At 42.1% G+C, this 22,652-nt stretch overlaps 1 protein-coding gene across 4 annotated transcripts in view; it reads right to left on the bottom strand.

Moving 5' to 3' along the window:
- Usp33 (ubiquitin specific peptidase 33) overlaps positions 1–22,652 on the bottom strand; it is a 49,467-nt gene that overhangs the window by 17,747 nt on the left and 9,068 nt on the right. For all 4 annotated transcript variants that reach the window (XM_063281989.1, XM_039102497.2, XM_039102498.2 and 1 more), the window contains 12 exons: positions 17,646–17,755; positions 16,111–16,246; positions 15,884–15,937; positions 15,408–15,467; positions 13,706–13,858; positions 12,151–12,253; positions 10,471–10,540; positions 7,973–8,086; positions 7,457–7,535; positions 5,759–6,176; positions 4,010–4,150; positions 564–676 (listed from right to left, as the gene is read on the bottom strand). In XM_063281989.1, coding sequence (XP_063138059.1) covers positions 564–676; positions 4,010–4,150; positions 5,759–6,176; positions 7,457–7,535; positions 7,973–8,086; positions 10,471–10,540; positions 12,151–12,253; positions 13,706–13,858; positions 15,408–15,467; positions 15,884–15,937; positions 16,111–16,191 — 1,386 coding nt within the window. In that variant the 5' untranslated portion in view covers positions 16,192–16,246; positions 17,646–17,755. The remainder of the gene's footprint in view (positions 1–563; positions 677–4,009; positions 4,151–5,758; positions 6,177–7,456; positions 7,536–7,972; positions 8,087–10,470; positions 10,541–12,150; positions 12,254–13,705; positions 13,859–15,407; positions 15,468–15,883; positions 15,938–16,110; positions 16,247–17,645; positions 17,756–22,652) is intronic.

Below are 22,652 nucleotides of genomic sequence, written 5' to 3'. Positions count from 1 at the left end.
CGTTTCTTAGACATGAGTTCTCATTCACTAAGCATACTAATTACTGTATTTCACTAAAATGAAAAAATTAAGAAATCTTAATTTTTTCTTTTCTGAAGGATTTCTTTCTTTCTGAAGGATTGGGTGTTAGTCAACCCTCATGAAATTTGTTTGAGACAAAACCGTGTTTGTGACTTTGGTATCATCACTGAAACACATGTATCATTTACAAGCCACCTGCAAAGGCAAATGTAAGAATACACTCAACTGCCATTTGCTTGTGAATGCAAGTGTTTCTGGGCATACCTAATTTCATCAGCCGTGGGAGAAGAAGCACTGTTAACAATTCTTGTTGCCAAGTAACTTCTCACCTTTATATGTAACCAAAACAGACAAAGAGCCCGTGGTCCTGCACAAAGGATGTGGGCTGTACTGTTACTCTACATCTCAACTCAATGTATAACTAACAGACACACAAGAAATGTGTGGGCTGCAACAGCAATGATCTATTTAACTCTTCCCATCCTTAGGTTTTTACAAATAACACTGGACAGAAACATCCTGTTACGGTTCTCCATACTCACCCTATCACACGTCAGACACTGTACTGAACTAATGATTGTCCCATCAAATATGTCAGAGATGACACTTCTGTACTTCTTATGCTGCTTTTTCCTCTTTGGAGATGAAGACTGAGCTAGAATTAAAAGACAGAACATTAGAAAGAATCAAGTTCGTTCCTTGAATATTTTTTAATTGTTTTGGGATTTTTGTTTTTTGAGGTAGGATCTCGTGTAGCTCAGACTGGCCTCAGGTTCACAATGATTCTGAGACTGACTCTGAATTCCTGGTCCTCTTCCTTCCATCTCATATGACACTAGATTAGAAGAGCAGCGCGTGTGCCGGCTTTCCCTAGAATATTTTCCTTTTTCAGTTGTACTTATCTATTACTATGTATGTGTATGTGTCTGTTGCATGTACATACGGTGCCCATGAGAGCCAGAAGAGGTACTGGATTCCCTGGAGCTAGAGTTAGGGGCAATCTAAAGCTACCCAATATAAATGCCAAGCACTAAACTCTACACACGGTCTTACCCACTGAGCCATGCTATACTCCGCCTACAAGATGCTCAGTAGGTAGAAGCACTTCCTGTCCATCTCAGACTTGTTTGATTCCCAAGACCCATATAATGGAGGGAGAAAACCAACAGGTTCTCTGCTGACCTCTACAAGTATGCTGTGGCATGTGCACCCACACATACACATGGACACAAACACACAGGTCAATAAACATAAAAAATAATTACTGTACTATAAAAGGAATTCAGAAAACCACCCAAGATTACTGCTTTAGGGCTAGAGAGATGGCTCACTTGCTGCTCTTCCAGAGAACCAGGCTTTGGTTCCTAACACCTACATAAGGCACCCACCCATCCCACAACTGTGTGTAATTCTAGCATCAAGGGGTCCTACATCTTCTGGCTTCCATGGGCACCCAAGCACATGGGGCATATACATAGAGAAACACACTTATACATGAATAAAAATTTAAAAAGAAATTCTTTTTTTTTTTTTTTTTTGGTTCTTTTTTTCCGGAGCTGGGGACCGAACCCAGGGCCTTGCGCTTCCTAGGCAAGCGCTCTACCACTGAGCTAAATCCCCAGCCCCGTTAAAAAGAAATTCTTAAAGAAAAAATTAGTGCTGAGTGTTGGTGCATGCCTTGAATTCTAACACTTGAAAGACAGACATAGGTGGAGCTCTGAGCTCAAGATCAAGCCTAGTGAGTTCCATGACACCCAAGGATGCACAGTAAAACCTGTCTCAAAAACCAAAACCAAGAAAAAACTGTTACTTTAAACAGATAGAAAAGCCAATCAAAAATCAAATAAGGCTTCAGCTGGCTTTAAATTACTTATGATTTTTAGTCACATAAAATGTACATAGGGAAATACGAAAACCATCTGAAATTAATTAATAATAATAGTTAACAGCACAACACACTAGTCATTTGTGTCCCATGTGCACAGGATGTGCTGGCCCCATCACTGGAGTATTTATGGACCACAAAGCAAAAAAGGTGCAACTGGGAGAGGCAGGTGAAGTCATGAGGACAGAGCAGCAGGCCCGGCCTGCATATTATCCTTCAGAACAACATTCCGACTGCACTTCCTGTTAGTGAGCAGTACTGGATATGCTCCTCTGGCTTGTCCACCTACAAATACTTCTTCCCAATCCTACCCTTTCTTAAATCTCAATAAAGTCCTTTGCCAAGACTCACTGGTTCTTTTACAGATGGTATCCTTATTTTGTACATGGGATTGTATGTACATGAAGTATGGAGGTCAGAAGACAACCTGAAGTTAGTTCTTTCCTTTTATTTCTGTTGTGGGTTCTGGGGATCGAACTCGGCTGTCCAGCTTATACAGCAAGCACTGCTATCCCCTGACCCACCTCTCTACCATGTTTTCATGTCTGCTATCCACTGGGAGAAACCCTTTAAGGCCTCCAGCTGTTTCTCTGTTCACTGCTTGTGTGAGACAGGTTCTCATTATGCAATTCTGACTGGCCTATAATCCCGATAAACCATACAGTCCTTGGACTGAACTCCACACAGATCAACTTTCCTATGAGCACTGGGATTAAAGGCACGCACTACCACATGGTGTCCTCTGTGAGTTTTATAGTTTTATATTTTATAGTGCTAGCATTTTGATACAAAGCTGGCAGCAATGCAGAATGGTACAGACATTCTGAAAGAGGCAGGTTTGTACAGTGGTGAGCATAAATGAACATAAAACCTAAGAGATAGAGGCTGCAGAGATGGTTCAGTGGTTAAGAGTACTAGTTGCTCTTCCAGAGGACCTAGGTTCAATTCCCAGCACCCACATGGCAGCTCACAACTGTCTGTAACTCCAGTTCAAGGGAGTTCCAGTTCCAACACCCTTATGCAGACATACATGAAGACAAAGCAATAATGTACATGAAATTAAAAATAAATAAATAATCTTCAAAACCCAGGAAATATAATTCTAAGACCTTATCTCTGATCAAAGAAAAACTTAACATCATACAAAAACTGTATATGTTTCTAACAGTATTATTTATAACTGCCAAAAACTTAAAACAATTCAAAAATCCCTTGATGAGTGAATAAACAGTGATTTGGTGACAGAAATTAAATTCAACTTGGTAAGGAAAAGAAAGTAGCAAGACGTACAACAATGCAGCCAACTCTTTTTTTTTAATTATTACTATTATCATATACAAGTACACTGTAGTTGTCTTCAGACACACCAGAAGAGGGCATCAGATCTCATTACAGATGGTTGTAAGTCACCATATGGTTGCTGGGATTTGAACTCAGGACCTCTGGAAGATCAGCCAGTGCTCCTAACCACTGAGCCATCTCTCCAGCCCAATGCAGCCAATTCTTAACTACATTGTGCTACATGAAAAAAGGCTGCTTTTTAGCATGGTACTGTGTGGCATCATTTACAGGGCACTCTAGAGAAAGGGAAGCCATCAGGAGTCTCCGGCCTTACAGACACATTAGGACCAGAGTATCAGTGTGGCAGGCCTGAGGGGTAGGATGACAATCTGACCATGGAACTGCAGGACAGAATGGGCTGAAGGGCACAGGAGGTTTAAAAGGTGAGTAAAAGAGAGGGCGGACTAGAAAGGTTCTGCAGTTAGGCATTCTTGCTGCTCTCACAGGGTTCGCTCCCAGTAGCCAGGTAATGGTTCATAACCATGCTTCAGTTCCATGTGATCTCATGTCCTCTTTTAACTTCTGTGTGCACATGGGATGCACATACATACATGCGGGTAAGATACTCAAATACAAAATCATTATCTTAAATTATAAAAAAACCAAAGTTTAAAGTACAGAACCACAGACAAATGTCCTAATCACGGTCACATAGTTCTATCAACTGTACGAGAACACATAGTCCCTACCACTTCATCAGCATCAGTAGCTCAAACTGGGTAAACACTTCAGAGTTAGGAACTGAATTATGGGTACTTTTACCTTTCTTGTGTGGAGGTGTCAATCCTGGCCACAGATTGCCTGACTTAGGAGGACTTGCTGATAAACGTGGATTAACACTTTCATTTGATGGAAGGATCTGTGGTGTAGATAGGTCATTCAAATGGACATCAGTGATATATTCTGTAATATTTAAATTTTTATTATTACCTTCAATTAAAATTATAAATGAAACTACTCAGTAAAGTTATACCCCACGTGCACAATAATGTTAATTAACATAACGATTCCAGGCACAAGTACAATACACATACAATACATATACGTACATGAAGCCAAAACACTCATACTCATAATAAATACCAATTTAATTAAGACGACAGGAGAAAGCTCTCAAGCATAAGTAAAGAGGCCAGCCGAGCCCTGCTGCTGAGAGCCTCCATTACCTTGCAGCCCAAGGCTTCACAGGCTGGCTCATCCTTCCTGCTGGGGACAGTAAGGACTTTAGGTTTTGTGTACTCCATGGTCTTAGTCATAGTTTTTCATCCAGACTTGAAACACAAAACTCTGAGACCTACTTTACTTTAGTAGCTAGTTACTATATGTTCTTTTTTTCTTCTTTTTTTTTTTTTTTCTTTTTTCCGGAGCTGGGGATCAAACCCAGGGCCTTGCGCTTGCTAGGCAAGCGCTCTACCACTGAGCTAAATCCCCAACCCCTAGTTACTATATGTTAAGAACAAACCCCACAAGCAAGTAATAAAGGACCAGTGTGTCCCTGAATCATGCTTCCCTTGGCTTTTCACAGGAACTGACATTCAGGCCCTCACTGGCTAAAGACCGTATGTCCACAGTGAGTCTGTGCAGAGCCTAAGCACTCCTGACTTTATGTCCCTGGCAAGCACAAGTAAGCCTCCATTTTCCTAAGCTAAAGAAATACTGTTCAAGGCAGAACTGTGATGCACTCAGACACTTCACTGCCAGGATTCCCTTCAATAGTCCAGAGATTAACTTTCTGTCATTTCCTGGCCACTAAGTTGCACAATCTGACTTTCTAGTCATCTAATTTTATAGAATTTAGAGTAGTCAATAGCACATCAAGATAGGGTAGCTCCTAAGGAGAAAAATATGGTGTGTAACATAGTCCAACTCATATCTTTCATTTGGGTATTTTCCTTCTTGAAAGGAACACTGTCCAATACAGTGAGCCTTAACAAAGCTCATGCACACATCAGCTCCGTCTACAGTGCAAACCACTGGGTGCCATAGCACGATGATAGGAGATCATGGGCTGTGTTTCAAATCCTCAGGATCTCAACAGAATTTGCTTGAAATAAAAGGGGAAATTCCAAAGAGACTAATTTTCTAGACTACTATGTAACCATAAAGGAATCCTAATGAGCTCTGCTATACCAAAATAAAATAAAATAAATAAAATAGAAAAAAAATGAAGTCCTAAGTAAATGATCCACAAAATTATCTTACTTTTAATTTCCTAACTTGATGATTTCACTGAACACTGCAAGCAGACAGTGTTAAACTGCAAGTCTATTAAAACTCCCAAAAGCCAGGTGTGGTAGCAAATACCTTTAATCCCAACATTCAAGAGGCAGAGGCAGCCAGAAGTGTTTGAGGATAGCCTTGTCTACACAGCACATTCCAGGACAGCCAGGGGCATACATTAAGGCCCTGCCTAGTAAGTAAACAAATAAACAAACAAACAAATGACTTGTTCCAAAGTGACAGTCTGCGCATGCCACACGAGCACTGCACAGTCCGAGTGTTAATCGTCACCTGAGGCTCTGCCGTGTATCTGCACCTTGACGGTCTCCTGGCTGTTTAGGTCAACTGTTTCACACACCGTGTCTCTGTCTTTATCCGGTTCTCCGTCAGAATCTGCTTTGTTGCTCTTGTTGCACATCTTCTCTTTTTGCCAGTCTTTGGCCATCTCTAGGTCCTCCTCATCCTGAATGAGCATGGTGGTCTCAGTGCTGTCTTCAGGGCCGCCCTTAGAGACACTCTCATTTTCCCCTTTCTCACTGCTGCTGCTACATGACTCGCAGGACTGAAAATCCACATCTGACTGGCTCTTCTCTTCCTCCACTGTCTCCTCAGAAGTTAGTGCTTGAGGCTCTTCCTCTATTTCCATGACCTGCTCCTTCAACTCTTCATGAAGCAGATCCATTAAACAGCGAAGGAATTCCTGGGCATCCTAGCACATCAACAAAACCACATTACCTTCTAACGCGAGTGCTTGTCGGAACCTAAGAGGCGTGAGTGAGTGAACTGTGGACATATCACGTCACACTGACTAGTCTACAGCCCATACTGCAGCAGACCTACAACAACAGATTCCAACAGCTACGCAAACAAAAACTATGCTTTGTAATGAAACTGGATGCAACAGAAAATAAGGATTTTCCTCATATGATAGTCAGAATTTGGAAATATGCCCTAAAATAAGTTATTATGGAAATTGGTTTTAAGTAAGTTTTTCTCATCCATGGACTGTATCTCAAAGAAAAATTGTCCATAGATCAACAAGAACTTTTTTGATGATATATTTCCTGAGCTGCAAAGAAGTTTCAGTAAAAGTGATTACCATGCAAGCCTGACCACCAAGTTCAATCTCTTAAGCCTGCTGTGGAAAAACAACCCACTCCACAAAGTTCTTTTCTGACCTTTAGACATGTAGTGTGGCATGTGTACACTGCCCTTCCTCATGCACACAAGTAACATTAAATAAAAAAATTTAAATTCCTGAGCTCCAACCTACAGCTCTAAATTATAATGTCTGGAGATCCAGAACTTTATATGTTAAAGGTTAATAGTGAATAAGTAATGGTTTGAGAAAAGAGAAATGTGTGAGGACCAGCTATAAATTGTCCAGGGACTGCAGACCACTAAAGTAACGGAAGCTGCCCTATGACAGTGAGACAGCACAGTGAGAAATCACAAGGGTTGGTGCAGGGGGAGAACACTGTTCACTCACTGGAGCCACAGAAATGCAAAGACAAACAAACAGCCAGGTGTGCTGGAGGCCCCTCTGTCGTCCCGGCACATGAGAGGCAGAGAAAGAACGATCAGAAACTTAAGGCTGTCACACACAGAGAGGCCAAGACCAGTCAGGGATACAAAAGACCCAGTCTCACAAGTCCAAACACCAAAGACAAAGGCACAATGATGAAAAAGGACAACTGGGAAATGGAGTGTAATAACTCTCTCTCTCACTGAGGGTGACCGCAGTGGACACAGCGCAGCTCAGCAGTGAAGAGCACTTGCTCGTCAACGACCCGGCTCAGTCTGCAGCACCCATGTGCTATGGCTCACGGGCCCCGGAACTCCAGTTCCAGGCAACCTGATGCCTTCTTCTGACCTCACCAGGTATCAGGCACGCATGGTGCACATACATAAACACAGGCAAACAAAGTCATACAAAGAAATTAAACACATTTGTTAAAAAGTTTAAGGATTTTTATATGGATAACTAACCTGCTGAGAATAGCCTCGAAAAGTTGGATTTACAGTTTTAATTCCTTGGAACAGATTAGCAGGCACAACAGATCCTGGCCTGAAAAATAAAGTTTTAAACAGATACTTTTGTAGTTTTAATTTTTTTTAAAGAATTTTATTACTCTCGCACTGCACAATATTTTTCAAAAATGCAACTTCATAAACAGTTGTAAAGCAAAACTAACCTAATACGCAACTAATGACCAATATGCTAAGATATGGGTGGGGCACGGTCACTGGCAGAGCAGGCAGCTGGCCTGGCCTACCCTGCCCAGTCTGGGAAGGCTCTGCTGCTCTGCACCTCGGCAGTGAGGCTCCATAGCCTCCACATAACCAGCTGATGTTGACGATGGCCTCTGCTCCATCTGCATTTCAGCTTCAAATGACCCAACTCAAATCTCCTTCCTGCGTTTTTTTTTTCAACCCTCCAAACATTTCTGCTTTCATTCCATACTTATAATACTGATTTAAGACATAATTATATTAAGTACATACCTGCTCTTGTGCCACAATTCTGTCATTAGTTTGAGATAACTTTTACAAATGGCTGGTTTCTTATCTGTTCTAGCCAGTCCTCCACAATCAAGAAAGAACTGTGTCAAAGGTGGGCTAATTGAAAAGAGAGCAATAGCAGAGTGGAATTAAGGCTGAGTTCTCATTACTTTCTAATTACACAATGATTGACAGCACACATCAACCTCTCTGTTAGGTCTTTGCCCCTTTATGGTCTGACAGTCACTCCTTTATATCACTAATAAGTTTAACAAATCATTCTTGGACTCACCACGTCAGGGTCCTCTGTTTCTGAGTGCTGGGATAAGAGGCTTGAGCCTTGACCCAATCTCTTTCTAAATTGGTTTTTGTTTTTGTTCTTTATTAAGAATCTGAGCAGGGAGGCACATACCTGTAATTTCAGCACTAAGCAGACAGGGCCAAGAGGAACACACTGAGCTCAAGGCTAACCTGGGCTACACAGAGACCTGTCTGAAGTAAACAAGGAAGGAAGGAGGTATGGAAAAAGGCAGAAAAGGACTAAAAGAGGGTGAAGAGGAAAGACAGGGCAGGAGGGAGGAGGGACTGCTGTGCTGCTGAGGCTGGCCTCAGCCTCTTCCTGCTTACGTAAAGCACAGAACTAAGCAGATCCCAGTAAACACTGCTACTGTCCTCCTCGTGCAGCCTCCACCCCTAGTGTTCTTTCTGTTCGGGTGCCCAGGACTCTGACTCGGGACTTTACTCTTTCCTGGGCCATCTTCAATTCCCACAAATACACCAGTGTCGGCCACATTCATGTTAGCCTTCAGACACCTTTCATCAACTGAATTCTTATCAAATGCTCAAACTGACCACTGTCTTGATATTTTAATCTAACACACTCAGAATTTTACTTGCAAGTGAACCTGATCTTCCAATAATCTTCTCCGTTCTTTTTTTTTTCTTTAAAGATTTATTCATTTATTATATATAAGTACATTGTAGCTGTCTTCAGATACACCAGAAGAGGGCATTAGATCTCTTTACAGATGGTTGCAAGCCACCATGTGGTTGCTGGGAATTGAACTCAGGACCTCAGGAAGAGGAGTCAGGGCTCTTAACCACTGAGCCATCTCTCCAGCCCAATCTTCTCCATTCTTATTACCAACATTATGTATGCATATGAGAAAGACAGAGATAGTAAGACTCAGAGACTAAGAAACCTTGCTGCCCTTCCAAATGACTCCTTCATCAAATGATTCTACTATTAAACTTCAAATCTCCTCCCTTTCCCAGTACTCTAACCATATCCTAGCAACCACCAACTGTAAAAAATGTCTTTCTCGGGGTTGGGGATTTAGCTCAGTGGTAGAGCGCTTGCCTAGCAAGCGCAAGGCCCTGGGTTCGGTCCCCAGCTCCGAAAAAAAGAAAAAAGAAAAAAAAAATGTCTTTCTCCAATTCATCTACTCCAAAATTGTGTAAGGTACTCTTACTTCTTACTTAGATTATTATACATCTTCTGTTTTTCCAAATTATACTTTTTCCTACAACCCACTATCCACATGGCAACCAGGGCTGCAAGACAGATTCCTCTATTCCCCTGCTGTAAAAGGACTTTGGTAGTCCCTTACCACACCTGAGACCTCAGTTTTAATGTGGATTGCACATGGCCCTATGCAATTACTCCACAATTACTATGTCTGCCACCCAGATTTTCTTCCAGGTTCTCAGTGTCAAACTCTTTCCCAAAGCTATTTTCAAACTCAAGTCATGTTCTGACAAAGTAATAATCACCCTATTTATATGCTGCAAATGGGGGTGGGGTGGGGGTGAATGCTCTCTATTCAAGGGATTCTACCAGTAGAAACATACTTTCATATGATTTTTCACCTAAAAATGATCTGAGAATGTGACAAATTTAAGTTCTTTGGTTTTCGTCCATAAATACACTTGCTAGAGATATTGTTCAGTACAGCAGTGTGCTTAAGGGCCCAGGGTTGAGGCCCAGCATTGCAAAAACTAAAACCAAGGACATACTACTGGAAGCCTGAGCTGGGATCCTCGGTCTTAGAAAACTACAGGTATTAACTGTGCACGCTATAGATGCTTGCAGTCCAGGACTTGAAATGTGGTAGCATAAGGACCAGGTTCAAGGCCATCCTCAACTACACAGTTGGAGGCCAGCCTGGGTGAAAATAAGACACTGCCAAGAGAAAAACAAAATAATAAACGTAGATGCACACACAGCAATCCCACTGGGACAACGATGTCTTCACCCAGGTTCTTGCCTCTCTGCTCTGGGAGTTAGTCACCTACTGTAGTAACAAGTTATCTTAGCTAACCTTATACTAGACCTGAGTATGGTGGGGTACATGTTTAGTTCCAGTACTCGAGAAGCATATCCCGTTGGATCTCTGAGCTCAAGACCAATCTGGTCTACACAGCAAGTTCCTGGACAACCAGGGGAGTTGGTGGAGCAGGAGGAGAAAAGGAGAGAACCCAATATTGGTCTCACTGCTTACCAGTTAGAGAGAGCTTGCAGAGCGGCATTCATATAGCAAGTATTTCCAATGTTTTTCAAACCTGTCAGGCCTGTGCAGAAGAAATATTAAGTCATCATTCAATAAAACATGAATCACTGAATTTTCTTGGTGTTTATTAAGAACAATTTCAAAAGTTAAAGCTATGAAAATGGGCTGATAGTTGACTAGCAGAGCATATGTATACTGTGCATAGAGCCCTGAGTTAAATGCCTAGTGAGCAAACACACACACATTCACCACATACAGTACAGGAACAACTTTTAAAACACAGAAACATGGAGACACAGGGAAGCAGCCTGAACAACTCAGAGGCCACACTGTTGGAAATCTCTCACTCTCCAATCTTTTAAGCTTTAGATAAATTCAAGGATTTGTTAATTTAACCTAGAAGTTTGCACTTAAAAAAACTTTTTCTACTGTTATGTAATGACAAATGCATAGGGGCAGGGCAGGGGGGGCGGGGCTCACAATGACCAGGGTCTCATTATTATCACTACTGCCCTGGAACTCACTCTGCAGACCAGCTGACCTTGAGCTCACAGACATCTGCCTGCCTCTGCCTCCCAAGTACTGAGACACTACCAGCTTAAGAATATAGACTATATTTTAAATAATCTGATTTAAGATTACAATTCTCATTCCTCCCAAAGCCCAAGTGAGAAGTCGGCCTGACCCTGTGATTGGCGTGGAGTGCCAGTGCCTTCCATAGGCTGTATTTACTTTGTCCAACGCACTCTATTTTTCTCAGTTCACTCCATCATTAAGAGAGAAAATAGAGGCTGACATCACAACACAACAAAAAAGAAACAATGACAAATATTCCAAATCTAGAATTATAAGCCAGGTGTGGTGGTGTACACTTTTAATCCTGGCACTCAGGAAACAGAGGCAAGCAGATCTCTGTCAGTTTAAGGTCAATCTGGTCTATATAGCAAGTTCCAGGACAGCTATAAGTACGTAATGGAGAAATTCTGTTTCAAAGAACACAAATTTAAAAAATCCTAGGGCTAAGGATATAGCTCATGGAAGGATGCTTGTCTGATATGCACACAGGTCCTGTGTTCCAAGAACTCACAGAACATCCAATGCTTACTCACATTAAATACTGTGAGCCTCAAAACCGTGGGAAATCCTGATACACTGTCTCCCAGTGTAGGAGTTAACAGTTTTGTGAACAGGGCAAAAGGACCTCTAGAACCACCTGATTCTTTTTCCAAATAATGCTGCCCCTGGCAAATTCTTGTCTTCCTTTTTTTCTTTTCATTTATTTTTTTTTTCTTTTTGTAGATGAGGGTAAAATAAGAGCAGCGGAAGCTAACCTCTGCCCTCAGCCTCCTGAGCGCTGGGCCACAGGCATACAGTCTGCCAAGGAAGCGACTTCACATCCCCCTAGCAACCCTTCCCTGGCAGGTGAGAACTCAAAATAACATTGGCAGCTAAAGGCTCCTAAACGACAGGGCGCAGTCCAAGTGTGACAAATCAGGTTTGCATTACCTTCAAACACTGGCCCACAAGGTCCAACTTCTCAGTTCTGTTCTTAGTTATCACCTCTAAGCTCTACTAATAAAGCTTTGTACTTTGAGCTTCTCATTATGCAGTTCTTAATGAATGGGCAGTGCCGTACAGAGTGGAGTGGTGCTGACAGGAGCGAGCCTTTACCTCTAGCCTTCAGCTCATCTTCCTCTTCCACTTCTATATCCAGATCTTCAAATACAGCAACCAGAGGGGTTTTCAATGCTGTATTACTGGGTATTTTAAAATCCTTAATAAAAAAAAGACATAACAAACCTGAATAAATCCTTAATCAAAACATACTTTAACTTACATAACATCTATATCACACAACTATTAAAAGATATTACCATAACAGCAGAGATTTGCCAGCATGGTGGCACATGCTTGTAACCCCAACACTCAGGAGGCACAGGCGAAAAGACGAGTTCAGGCCAGTCATGGCTAGTAAAAAGTTAGAGGGCAGCCTGAGCTACAGAAAACAACCACAACAGCAGGGCTAGGAAGCTGGCTTAGTGCTAAGAGCATGAGAGGACCCTGATTCTATTTCAACACCTACGTCAGGTGGTTCTAACTGCTGCCATCTGGCTCATGTGGATCTGATGGCTTTCCTGGATTCCTAAGTACACTTACATGTACACACCCACACTCCCAAAATTTTAAAAAGTAAAATGTAACAGCAGTAAAGATAGAAATAATGGTAATCATTACAAAATTGGCATTTATGTTTTGTAGAAAATGGGCTTTATTTCTGTGTGTGTGGACCTATGTGAGAGCACACATGTGCACAGCTGCAGAAGGCCAAAGCAGCAGGCCCAGAGCTGGAGCCACAGGCAGTGCTGACTCACCCCGTATAGGTGCTGGGAACCAAACTCAGGTCTTCTCCAAGAGCAGCAGGTACTCTTAACCTGAGTTACCTTTCCAGTCCCCAAAAAACTTTCCAAAAAAAAGTCCCTTCAAAAAGTAACATTTCTGCATTTCAGCCCAAGAACTAACTTTATCTAAATTATGATATGCCTTGTCTTTTACAATCTCTTAATTTCTATAGCAACACAGGGTGTGACAGATAAGCTAATCCACAGACTCTCACCGCTTCTCTGTATGAGTTTTATACATGCACTCACAGCCAAAGGCCTCTTCTGTAGATGAGAATCGGCCACCTTTGCAAACGTGTTTACGTCTCCTAATCCACAGGACTAGGTTAGCCCTGAGTTAGCTATGTTTGAGGAGAGAACAGGAAAGGGGCTGTATTCACACAGGCCATGGAGGCCTTCCGCCTTCAAGACTTAGATTCACAGAGACTTTCACAAAAGCCTACAGAAACCCATTATGTTGTAAGCTAAGTTTTACAGTGTCTCTTTAAAAAGGAACTTGAACCTAGGCATGCTGCCTGGATAGATAAGTCTCACCCAGAAGATAAGGGTTATCGACAAAAATCTCTGTGTCTGGTATGACATGTCCCTTCCAACCTTTCTTTACAGAGCTGTTGCAAGGCACAGGTGTTTTCTACCTTCAGTCCCACACTCGCCTCCCATTCATTCTGTGCTATGCAAGAACAAAACAAGACTCGAGTGCTGCATTTGGCACACAGACAAGCTTTCTAAAGTACATGTAAGGTAAGGTACTTTAAGGTTGTAAATTCCAACCACATGACAAACTCTTAAAATTGTTTTCTGAACATTTATAATCTAAATGATATTACCTGGACACTGTTTTCTTGTGTTTGTTGAGGCTGTCTTACATGAGGTAATGAAGGAGGAGTTCCTAATTTTCTATCCAAGAATACTTCTTTGCTGCAAGCATAACACCATACTCGAAGGGTGGTGAGGTTCACAGTTAGATAATGCTTTGTCTTCTGCAGAGTTTCAGAGGAGGAAAAGGGAGCCGCCATTAGATAGTCTTGAAAACATGTCTGCAGAGGACCTCATAATGAACTGCAGCCTTTGGCAAATAGTAATTTATTCAGAAGAACTACTGTGGAGCACACACGCAAACAATCGAAAACTCTTTAGATGAACTATAAAACCTTGTATAGTAACAACACCTAGCTAGTCTACAAGCTATCCCAGTGTCTGTTCCTGTCATCACAGGACAGTGACTACAGCAGTGTAAGGCTCCTCAGCTCTGCAGTTAGCAAACAAGAATACAAGAAACCAGGACATGGCAGTCCTGTAATCCTAGCAGACCAAAGGATCATGTGTTCAAGATCACCTTCTACCTCATAGAAAATCCAAGCCCAGTCACACCACAGGCAACTTTTTTCAGGGTATTTAACTCTAGGAAAACAGAACTGCAGAAGAACGCACATTATTTAAATTGAAGCAAATTACAACTCAAGCAACTCAAACTAAGCTCTCAATAACAGCTAGCCTTCTGCTCTGCACGAGGGCCGAGCCCTACAGAATGCACAACTCTACATCTGACTGGTTTCTCAGTTTTCTGAAGGACGGCCATAGAAAGTATCATTTCAGACGCACAGGGAAGTGACTGTGTACAAGGCTGCCTTAGGGCTTCAAAGATTTGGGCTTCATTCTCATGAGGAAACTTGGCCGTTGCCTAACTAGTTGCTAAAGATTATCAAAGGGTACTTTAAAATACCATTTGAGAAACACTGTTTAGAACGGAAGGTCTACGTGATTCATGCCAGTCATGTGGGAAGCACCATACAAGTGGAGCGATCGATGTAGGCCAGCACTCCAGTCAGACTGACGTGAACAGCCAAGAATAGGATTAAGAGTTGGAAGTCATCCAGGCAGCACCTGGCCATTAGGGTGGCTCAACAGGAAAAAGCACTTGGTACAAGCCTGACAACCTGAGCTCAAACCTACAACCCACAGTGCAGGCACAGAACCAACTCCCAAAACTGTCCTCTGACCTCCGTGAGCATGCTGTGGTACACACATGACTCCCACACACAAACTTAAAAGAAAAATTAATTAAAACTTAAAAACAAAAATCTAAGCATCAACACTAACTCCAGCTTCCATAATCTGATACTATACCTATAACCTCTACATGCATGTATGTGGACTTCCTTTATCACTACTCAATTATAATCATGTATTAATATGGATTTTCTTAGTATTCCCTTCCTACCTTTCACTGAGAATAAGCAAAGTTTTATCTTATATATTTTCTAAAAGGCATAAATTCTAGCTTGGTGTGGTGCCACACGTCTGTAAGGTAACACATGAGAGACACAGGGAGGAGGACCCCAGGTTCTAGGCCAGGCTACACAGCTAGAGCAGATCACAAACTCCAGTCACAACTTGAATTCCTGTTACTTGATTCTCTTTTCCTTCAAACCTGTATCTCAGTGATGCAGTACATGCTTGGCATATGCCCAGCCCTGGATCCAGTCCCAGCACCAACCATTGCCATGCATCCAGTAATTCCATACTTACCTTCGAGTGTATGGTGCTATGATCTTGTGACTCCCCGCAGCCAACATAGGAACACCTATTCTATAATAAGTATGTAAGAGGAAAGTATTTTAGCACAGGCACATTGTCTACAAACAGCACTAAATAACATTAAGTCTTGATTTTATGTTTAAGCCAATGATTGAATTACTTTGCATAGTTAGATAACGAAATTAAAAGGTATTAAGCATTAAGACCAGATTAAGTATTTCAAAATGGCACATTATCTCCCCTCCGGTAGAGGGTAAGCGTAGACAATCCTGAGTGGTTTACTAAGAGCTCAAAAAGCATGCTTCAGTAAAACTCCATCCACAGTCTGAACTTCCATTTTTTTTTGTTATTAGTTGTGTTTTAAAAGTATACTCATATAAAATTATTTTATACATCCAAAAATTATTATTAATAAATTTGCGACTGCAAACTTTCAGGAAAACACACACACACACACGCACACATACCTCTAGGCATGCCCACAGGTTTGGTCCTCTGACTTTACAGTCCTGACAAGCACCCTAGGAAAGCAAACACAAGAGACATTTGCTGTGCCAGTGCAGTCAAACATACACAATTCACCATAACGACATATATCTTTAAACATGATACAGAGTATTCTACTAATTTACTTAAATGTATTTAAGAGGAAAGTGAGTGCAGCAATTTAAGGGATGACTACTATAGGACTTACATGAGATTTTTGTATCAAATCCTCTTTTGTTATTTCACCAACTGAATCCAAATGTGGACAATGATTTCGAAAAGTCGTCATTTTCTTAGTTTTTTTTTTTTTTCTCTTTCTCAAGGCTTTTCCAATCAGGCAAAACCTACAGGAAAGGTGACCCAAAACTTAATTACAAATTCTTAGCAAGCCAAAAATGGTTAAAGCAAAAGATAAAATAAGGAATATACATGCTTTCCATGCAAAAACTGTTCAGATGTGCCTGCAGCTGGTATAATAAATAAGTCGGCATTGACTGACTGACTGATTGATTGATAAATTGATTTGAGACAAAGTTTCACTATGTAGTAGTCTTGACTACCCCAGTCTGCGTAGACCAGACTGGCCTGAACTCATAAAGACCCTCTCTTTTGGCCTCTGCCTCCCAAGTGCTGAAAATGAAGATGCCCACTACACCAGGCTTGTTTTGTTTGTCTGTTTTTGAGACAGGGTCTTACCAGGGAGTTCTAGCTGTCCTGAAACTCGTTATGTACATGAGATTGGCCTCAAACTTAACAAGATCCATCTGCCTTTGCCTTACAAGTGCTGGGATTAAAAGTATGTTCCACCACACCTGGCTTAGTAGCTCTTTGAGAATTCCATACATCTTTAACCATATTTTCCTCCCTTCCTCAACTCTTCCCAAATCCACCTCTCCTTTCCTACCCACCGAAATTTGTGTCTTTTATTTTAATACCAATCAAATGCAATTTGTGCTGCCTATATTTTCTTGGATGTGTGACTTCCACACATGTGATCCATGTGTCCCATGGTTGACTTAACCAGGGACTACACTCAAAAAAATAAGCTTGACTCAGCCTCCACGAGCAGTTATGAACTGCAATGGCTCCTCAGCTGGGAGGGGACGTCGTGCTCACCTCCCTCTCTGAGCTGGGACCTGGTCTGACTTAAGCTTATGTTCTGTGCATGATATCATGGCCAGTGCTCTGCGGTCTCCAGGGCTTTGCTTTTCATCATCCACCACTGCCTCACCCACATGATCGCAGCGCCCTGGAAAGCGGGGTATGACACAGACCCGGTTGGGCTGAGTCCTCGAAGTCTCATCCTCTGCCCCTTCAACAATGTGGGTATTCTAGAAATAAACACCTCTCTGACGAGGATTAAGAGATGTACTAATCGGCCTGGCAGGGGTGATACCTTTAATCCCAGCACTCAAGAGCAGAACTCTGTGAGTCTACAGAGTGAGTTAAAGGAGAGCCAGGAATACACAAAGAATCCCTGTCTCAAAACCAAAACCAACCAAACAAAAATCAAAACAAAAGAAGAGGTACATCAATCTATGGTGTAACACTAAGTTATTAGAAGTCAGTTCAATACTGTGTCTATTAGCACATGGTAGGTTCTCCCTCCGGGGCCCATGACCTATCTAGCAAGAGGTTATTTGTCCCAGTAATGGTACCAAATATGAGTTCATCTTGTGGGAAGAGCCTTAAATCAAATCAGAAAATAGTTGTTCGCCCAAAGTGCTCACACTACTCACTCACCAGTGGGTGTGTCTGCCAAGACAGCTGCTGTGGTAGCTTGCACAGTTCACAGCTGGCTAAGAACGATGATCATGGTTCTCCTTCACCAGCACACATAGAAACTTCCAGAACTATGGCAGAAAACCAATAAGGATGAAGCATCCATGTGAGAACTAGCTTTACACCTCCTTATTCTGTGGCTCAATTTTATATGCTGTCTACAGTGGTAGGGTCTTACCAACCAGGGAGAACCTGTCTCGATGAGGAGGAAGGGGAGGGCTCAACATGTTACCCTCTGACTTCCACACATTCACTGTGGGTACATGTGTGCCCATACTCACATACACCCAGACAATAAGCAGACTTTTTCAAATCATAGTAATCCTTAACATTTGAAAAGTATTAAGTAAATCACACTGTGGACTTCAGGGCATGAAGTTCAATTTAAACACTTGTTAATGTTCTTATTCATGTTTCTAAGAAAATGTTTAGCAATCTTTTTCACCCATTTCTCATCTCTCCTCTCCTTTTTGTACCCAAGTACATGCACTGTCTGTCAGTCAAGAGGGAAGAGTTGGTTTCAATTACCCCATCACCTTAAGTAACTGAAAATTTAAACCAACAGAGCATATAAAGCAATGGCTTTAGGTACCAGACAATATACAGTATAGTACAGTGACTCCAACCAAATTAAAATGAGATAAGGCACTGTGGCTGGCCCCCGCGGCTTCAGAGCAGCGAAGTGAAACACAAACAGGCCTGGGCAGTCTCAGAGCTGGGGGACAACAAACAATTCAGGAAGCTCACAGTGATCAGAGCTCATGAGGTACAGTCTCCCAGAAAAAAGAACAGAGACAGTAGCCAATCTCTGGAAAGTGGCAGGGACATCCTATGCCACTACACATTCACTCCCTGCTCCAACGAGCGCAACAGCTGGGACTACAACAAGAACAAGCAAGACCCAGAGGCTAGAGGAGGGAGAAACCACTCATTCTCCAAGCCTACCATGCCTGTGTTGCCACCAGCCACAGCTCAGAGACTGACAAGCAGAGATAACGAAGCATTCAGATGGCAGTGCCTCAGCAACGAGGAATGACGATCTCCCTGTACTAACTACATACTAACGGTTCTAAATCTCAAAGGACAGTCTTCAAAACAAACAAAGGGAGAGAAAGACTGCTCAACATGTAAGACACTGGCTGCTCTTCCAGAGGACCCAAGTTCAGTTCCCTGCATCCACAGGCTGTACCTAACTGTCCACTTTTCAGGGAATCACTCCATGAACCAGGAATACATATGGTACGCACATGTCTCCAGTACGTCACCCCAGCCAGCTCAATCTTGACAAAATAAGTAAGTAAAGCAGAAGCAATTTACCATGGAAGTCTGATCTCCACATGTACGCACACTGTAATCACACTTTATAAGGGCTGAGTTTTTGTTTGTTGGTTTGTGTTTACAGAGACTGAAACCCAGGGCCTTGCACGTGCTATCCCAGCACTCTACCCGTGAGCAGGAACCCTGGTCTGTAAGAGCTGGTTCTTAAATAGATTTTGCAAGATTCTTTTCCAAAGGGGCTGTAACAATGTCTACCTCACTAACAAGTAAGGAAAGAACTCTTTCTGTACCACAAAACAATTTTCTCTACACACAAAGAATTACTGAGGAAGAGAACAGGGCCAGCTCAGCCTTCTCCTGTACTTACCTACACAATTTAAAATCCTGCTAACTTCTTTTATCTTCCCAGTGTAAGTACATAACAGGAACTTGGTAAATGTGGCTTTAACTGAAACCTATTTTAAGTTTTACATATAATATAAAAACCTAGATTCTACACAAGACAGAAAATATAGGGGCTGGAGAGATGGCTCAACAATTAAGAACAATAGCTGCTCTTCCAGAGGTCCTGAGTTCAATTCCCAGCAACCACATGGTGGTTCACAACCATCTATAATGGAACTGGTATCCTCTTCTGATGTGTCTGAATCAATGACAGTGTATTCAAATATTTAAAAGTAAATCTTTAAAAAAAAGAAAATGTGGTATTTGCCTTTCTGAATCTGGCTTATTTTATTTAACATGATTTCTAGTCCCATCCACTTTTCTACACTCCATTGCATATATGTGCACTCATTTGTTGCTGGGCACAGGGCTGGCTCCACACTGACGCCTGTGACTAGGACGTCAGTAGTCACGGAGAGCCAGTCCCTGCGTGACTTAGGTTCCTTTGGGTGCAGACCCAGGAGTGCTGTGCATTCTAGTGATAGACTGGGGAAGAACAGCCCCAGAGGCTACACCAGTTTATATCCCACTGGCAGTGTCCCTCTCCACATTCTTCCCAGCAGGGACTCCTTGTTCTACTAATGACAGGCGTTCTGATAGTTAGCAAGCTAAAGGCAGTTTTAACTGCCACTTCCCTGGTAGCTCAGAATGTCCACTTTGAACATTTCCTTCAAATACTCATCAGCCCGCTGCAGTTCTTCTTTCAAGAGCTGCCTGCTCATTTGCCCACAGTTGGATGATTGGGGGGGGGGGGGTGAATTCTGGGTCCTTTGTAAACTCTAGAGCTAATCTTCAGATGCACAGCTGACAACAGACTTTCTCTCATTCTGTCGTCCTATCTCTTCACTCCTCAAGTCCCTACTAGACACGCTTTAGACGTTTACTTGCTGTCATTTCCCTCTATCCTAATTTAGGGCTATTTTATTTTTTAATGAATGTGTGTGTAAACATATACCAGTGTGTACAGGTGCTGATAGAGATCAAAATGGGTGTCAGTTTTCATAGAGTTGGGGTTATACTAGACTGAGACACTGGGAACTGAACCCCCAAGTCATCTCTCCAATGCGTTAGATTTTTAAAAGCTGGTCTTCATGAACTTTATCAAATACCTTCAGGATACTAAGAGCTTATCATATTTCTTGCTTCACTTGTTGATATAGTCTATTATAAAATTTGGTAAGTAATGCTCCTTATGTTGGGACAACATATTCTCCTTGGACAGACAATGCTGCTAATCTATTGCTTCATATTTGTACCTATTGGATAAAACTGCACTTAAAAATTCTACACTTCATGTGTTACCATTTTTCTGAGATAAAAGAACATGTTAGACAGATTCAAGGAGATTCTTTAGTGGTGGAGTGGAGGCTTGCCTCATGATGCGGCATTCTTAAAACCACCTGTTATGCTACTTTTTTCAAAGACAAATTCTTTTTTATCATTGATGGCTTTGGTTTGGTTTTGGTTTGGTTTGGTTTTAGAGACAGGATCTCACTATGTTGTCTTTGCTGAACTCACTATGTAGATAAGGCTGGCCCTATACTCAGATATCCAAAGGACTCTGCCTACCAAGAGCTGAGTTTCAAGGCATACATCACCATGCACAGTCCCACAGACAAATTCTTGATCAACTTTTCAGTCTTTTCAAGATAACTAAAACTTTCAATTTTTTAGTTTGTGGGTCAATTTTCCTCATTTTTGCATAATCCTGTAATAGCAGCTACGAAAGGGACCGAGGCAGAATGATTCCTGAGCCCAGGATGTGAAAGCCAGCTTAGACAGCAGGGCCTGACTCTGATACAATACAAACTTAAAATATAGGGCTAGAAAGATGGCTGAGATGTTAGGAGCACTTGGTAGTCTTGCAAAGGACCTGCATTTGGTTCCAAGAACCTAGGTAGCAACTCAAAACTACCTCTAACTCCAGTTTCAGGAGATCTGACACCCTCTTCTGGACTCCTAAGGCACCAGGAACATTATACAAATGTCCTACAGAACAAATCCTTCATACCTGTACAAAGACCTACAGATCACAGTAGTAGTCCGAAAGTCTCCAAATCATCCTTAACTTTGACTGAAACCTCAGCCTACTGAAGTTTGGACCTATAACCACCATGTTATTAAAGCAGCCTAATCCCTAACTGTGTTGTATATAGCCATCCTCACCCTTTATCAAGGAAACGTCTCTCTGCAATAGACAGAGACCATTACAGAAACCACAGACGCCAAATGCAGAGTTACGAATCCTGGTCCCAGTGGACAGACACATCTACAAAACAACTCAGGGAGCACTGCAGAAGATGGGAAGATTGTTAGAACCAGAGGATCAGAGTTTACTGTTGAGATTGTGTATCCTAGTAACACCAGAAGCTGGCCTCATAATGTCTCACCAGCACAACTGCCTAAGCATGAGCTAAAGAACAACTATAGATGTCCTAAAGCAGACTCCGGAAAGCCCACAAGTCCTGGACACTGCAAAGAGAAGGCTAAGGTAAGCTCGGAGCCAGAGAAATAATCTTCCCCAGGGGAAAGCTGACCAATACCAAATGGGGAGCTCTGAAAACATTCATAGGAATAACCCTGTATCGATTTGGCAGGTTATATCTAGGAATAGATGTGTGTGTGTGTGTGTGTGTGTGTGTGCGCGCATGTGTGTGTACATGCATGTAAAAACAACTAGTGAAAACCCTGTCCATGAAGCCAGGTATGGCGGTACTCACCTTTAATCCCTGCAGAGGCAGAAGCTAGTGAATCTCTGTGAGTTTGAGGCCAGCCAGGCCTACAGAGGAGTTCTAGGACGCCCAAGAAATGGAGGGAGGGATGGAGGAAGGGAAGGATGGAGGGAGGGAAGGGTGGAGGGAGGGATGGAGGGAAGGAGGGACGGAAGAAGGAAGGGAGGGAGGGAGGCAGGAGAGAGATGGGCCAGACTGACCTGGTTGTAAATTTAAGAGATCAAAGAAGGCTATATAGGAAGGTTTGGTGGGAAAGGGGAAATGATATAATTTATGATACTCTTAAAAATAAAAAGAAATTTTTAAAAAATCTGCCCAATAAGTGGTAAGACATAGTCAATTTTGGTTTATCCAATTTAACTAATTGTGACAAATATGGGAGAGAGAACATGAAAGGTTTAACAAATTTGACAAAAGTCTAATACAAGCCTCAAGTAATCTTAGCCTTAAGTCTTATATCAAACAAGATCAAGGACAAGGACAGCCACTGGACTAACCCAGCAGCCCATGCCTG

The sequence above is a fragment of the Rattus norvegicus genome, chromosome 2 (assembly GCF_036323735.1).
Source record: "Rattus norvegicus strain BN/NHsdMcwi chromosome 2, GRCr8, whole genome shotgun sequence".
NCBI classification, from domain to species: Eukaryota; Metazoa; Chordata; class Mammalia; order Rodentia; family Muridae; genus Rattus; species Rattus norvegicus.
Note: the sequence above shows the minus strand (reverse complement) of the source record. Positions and strands in the feature narration are given on the sequence as shown.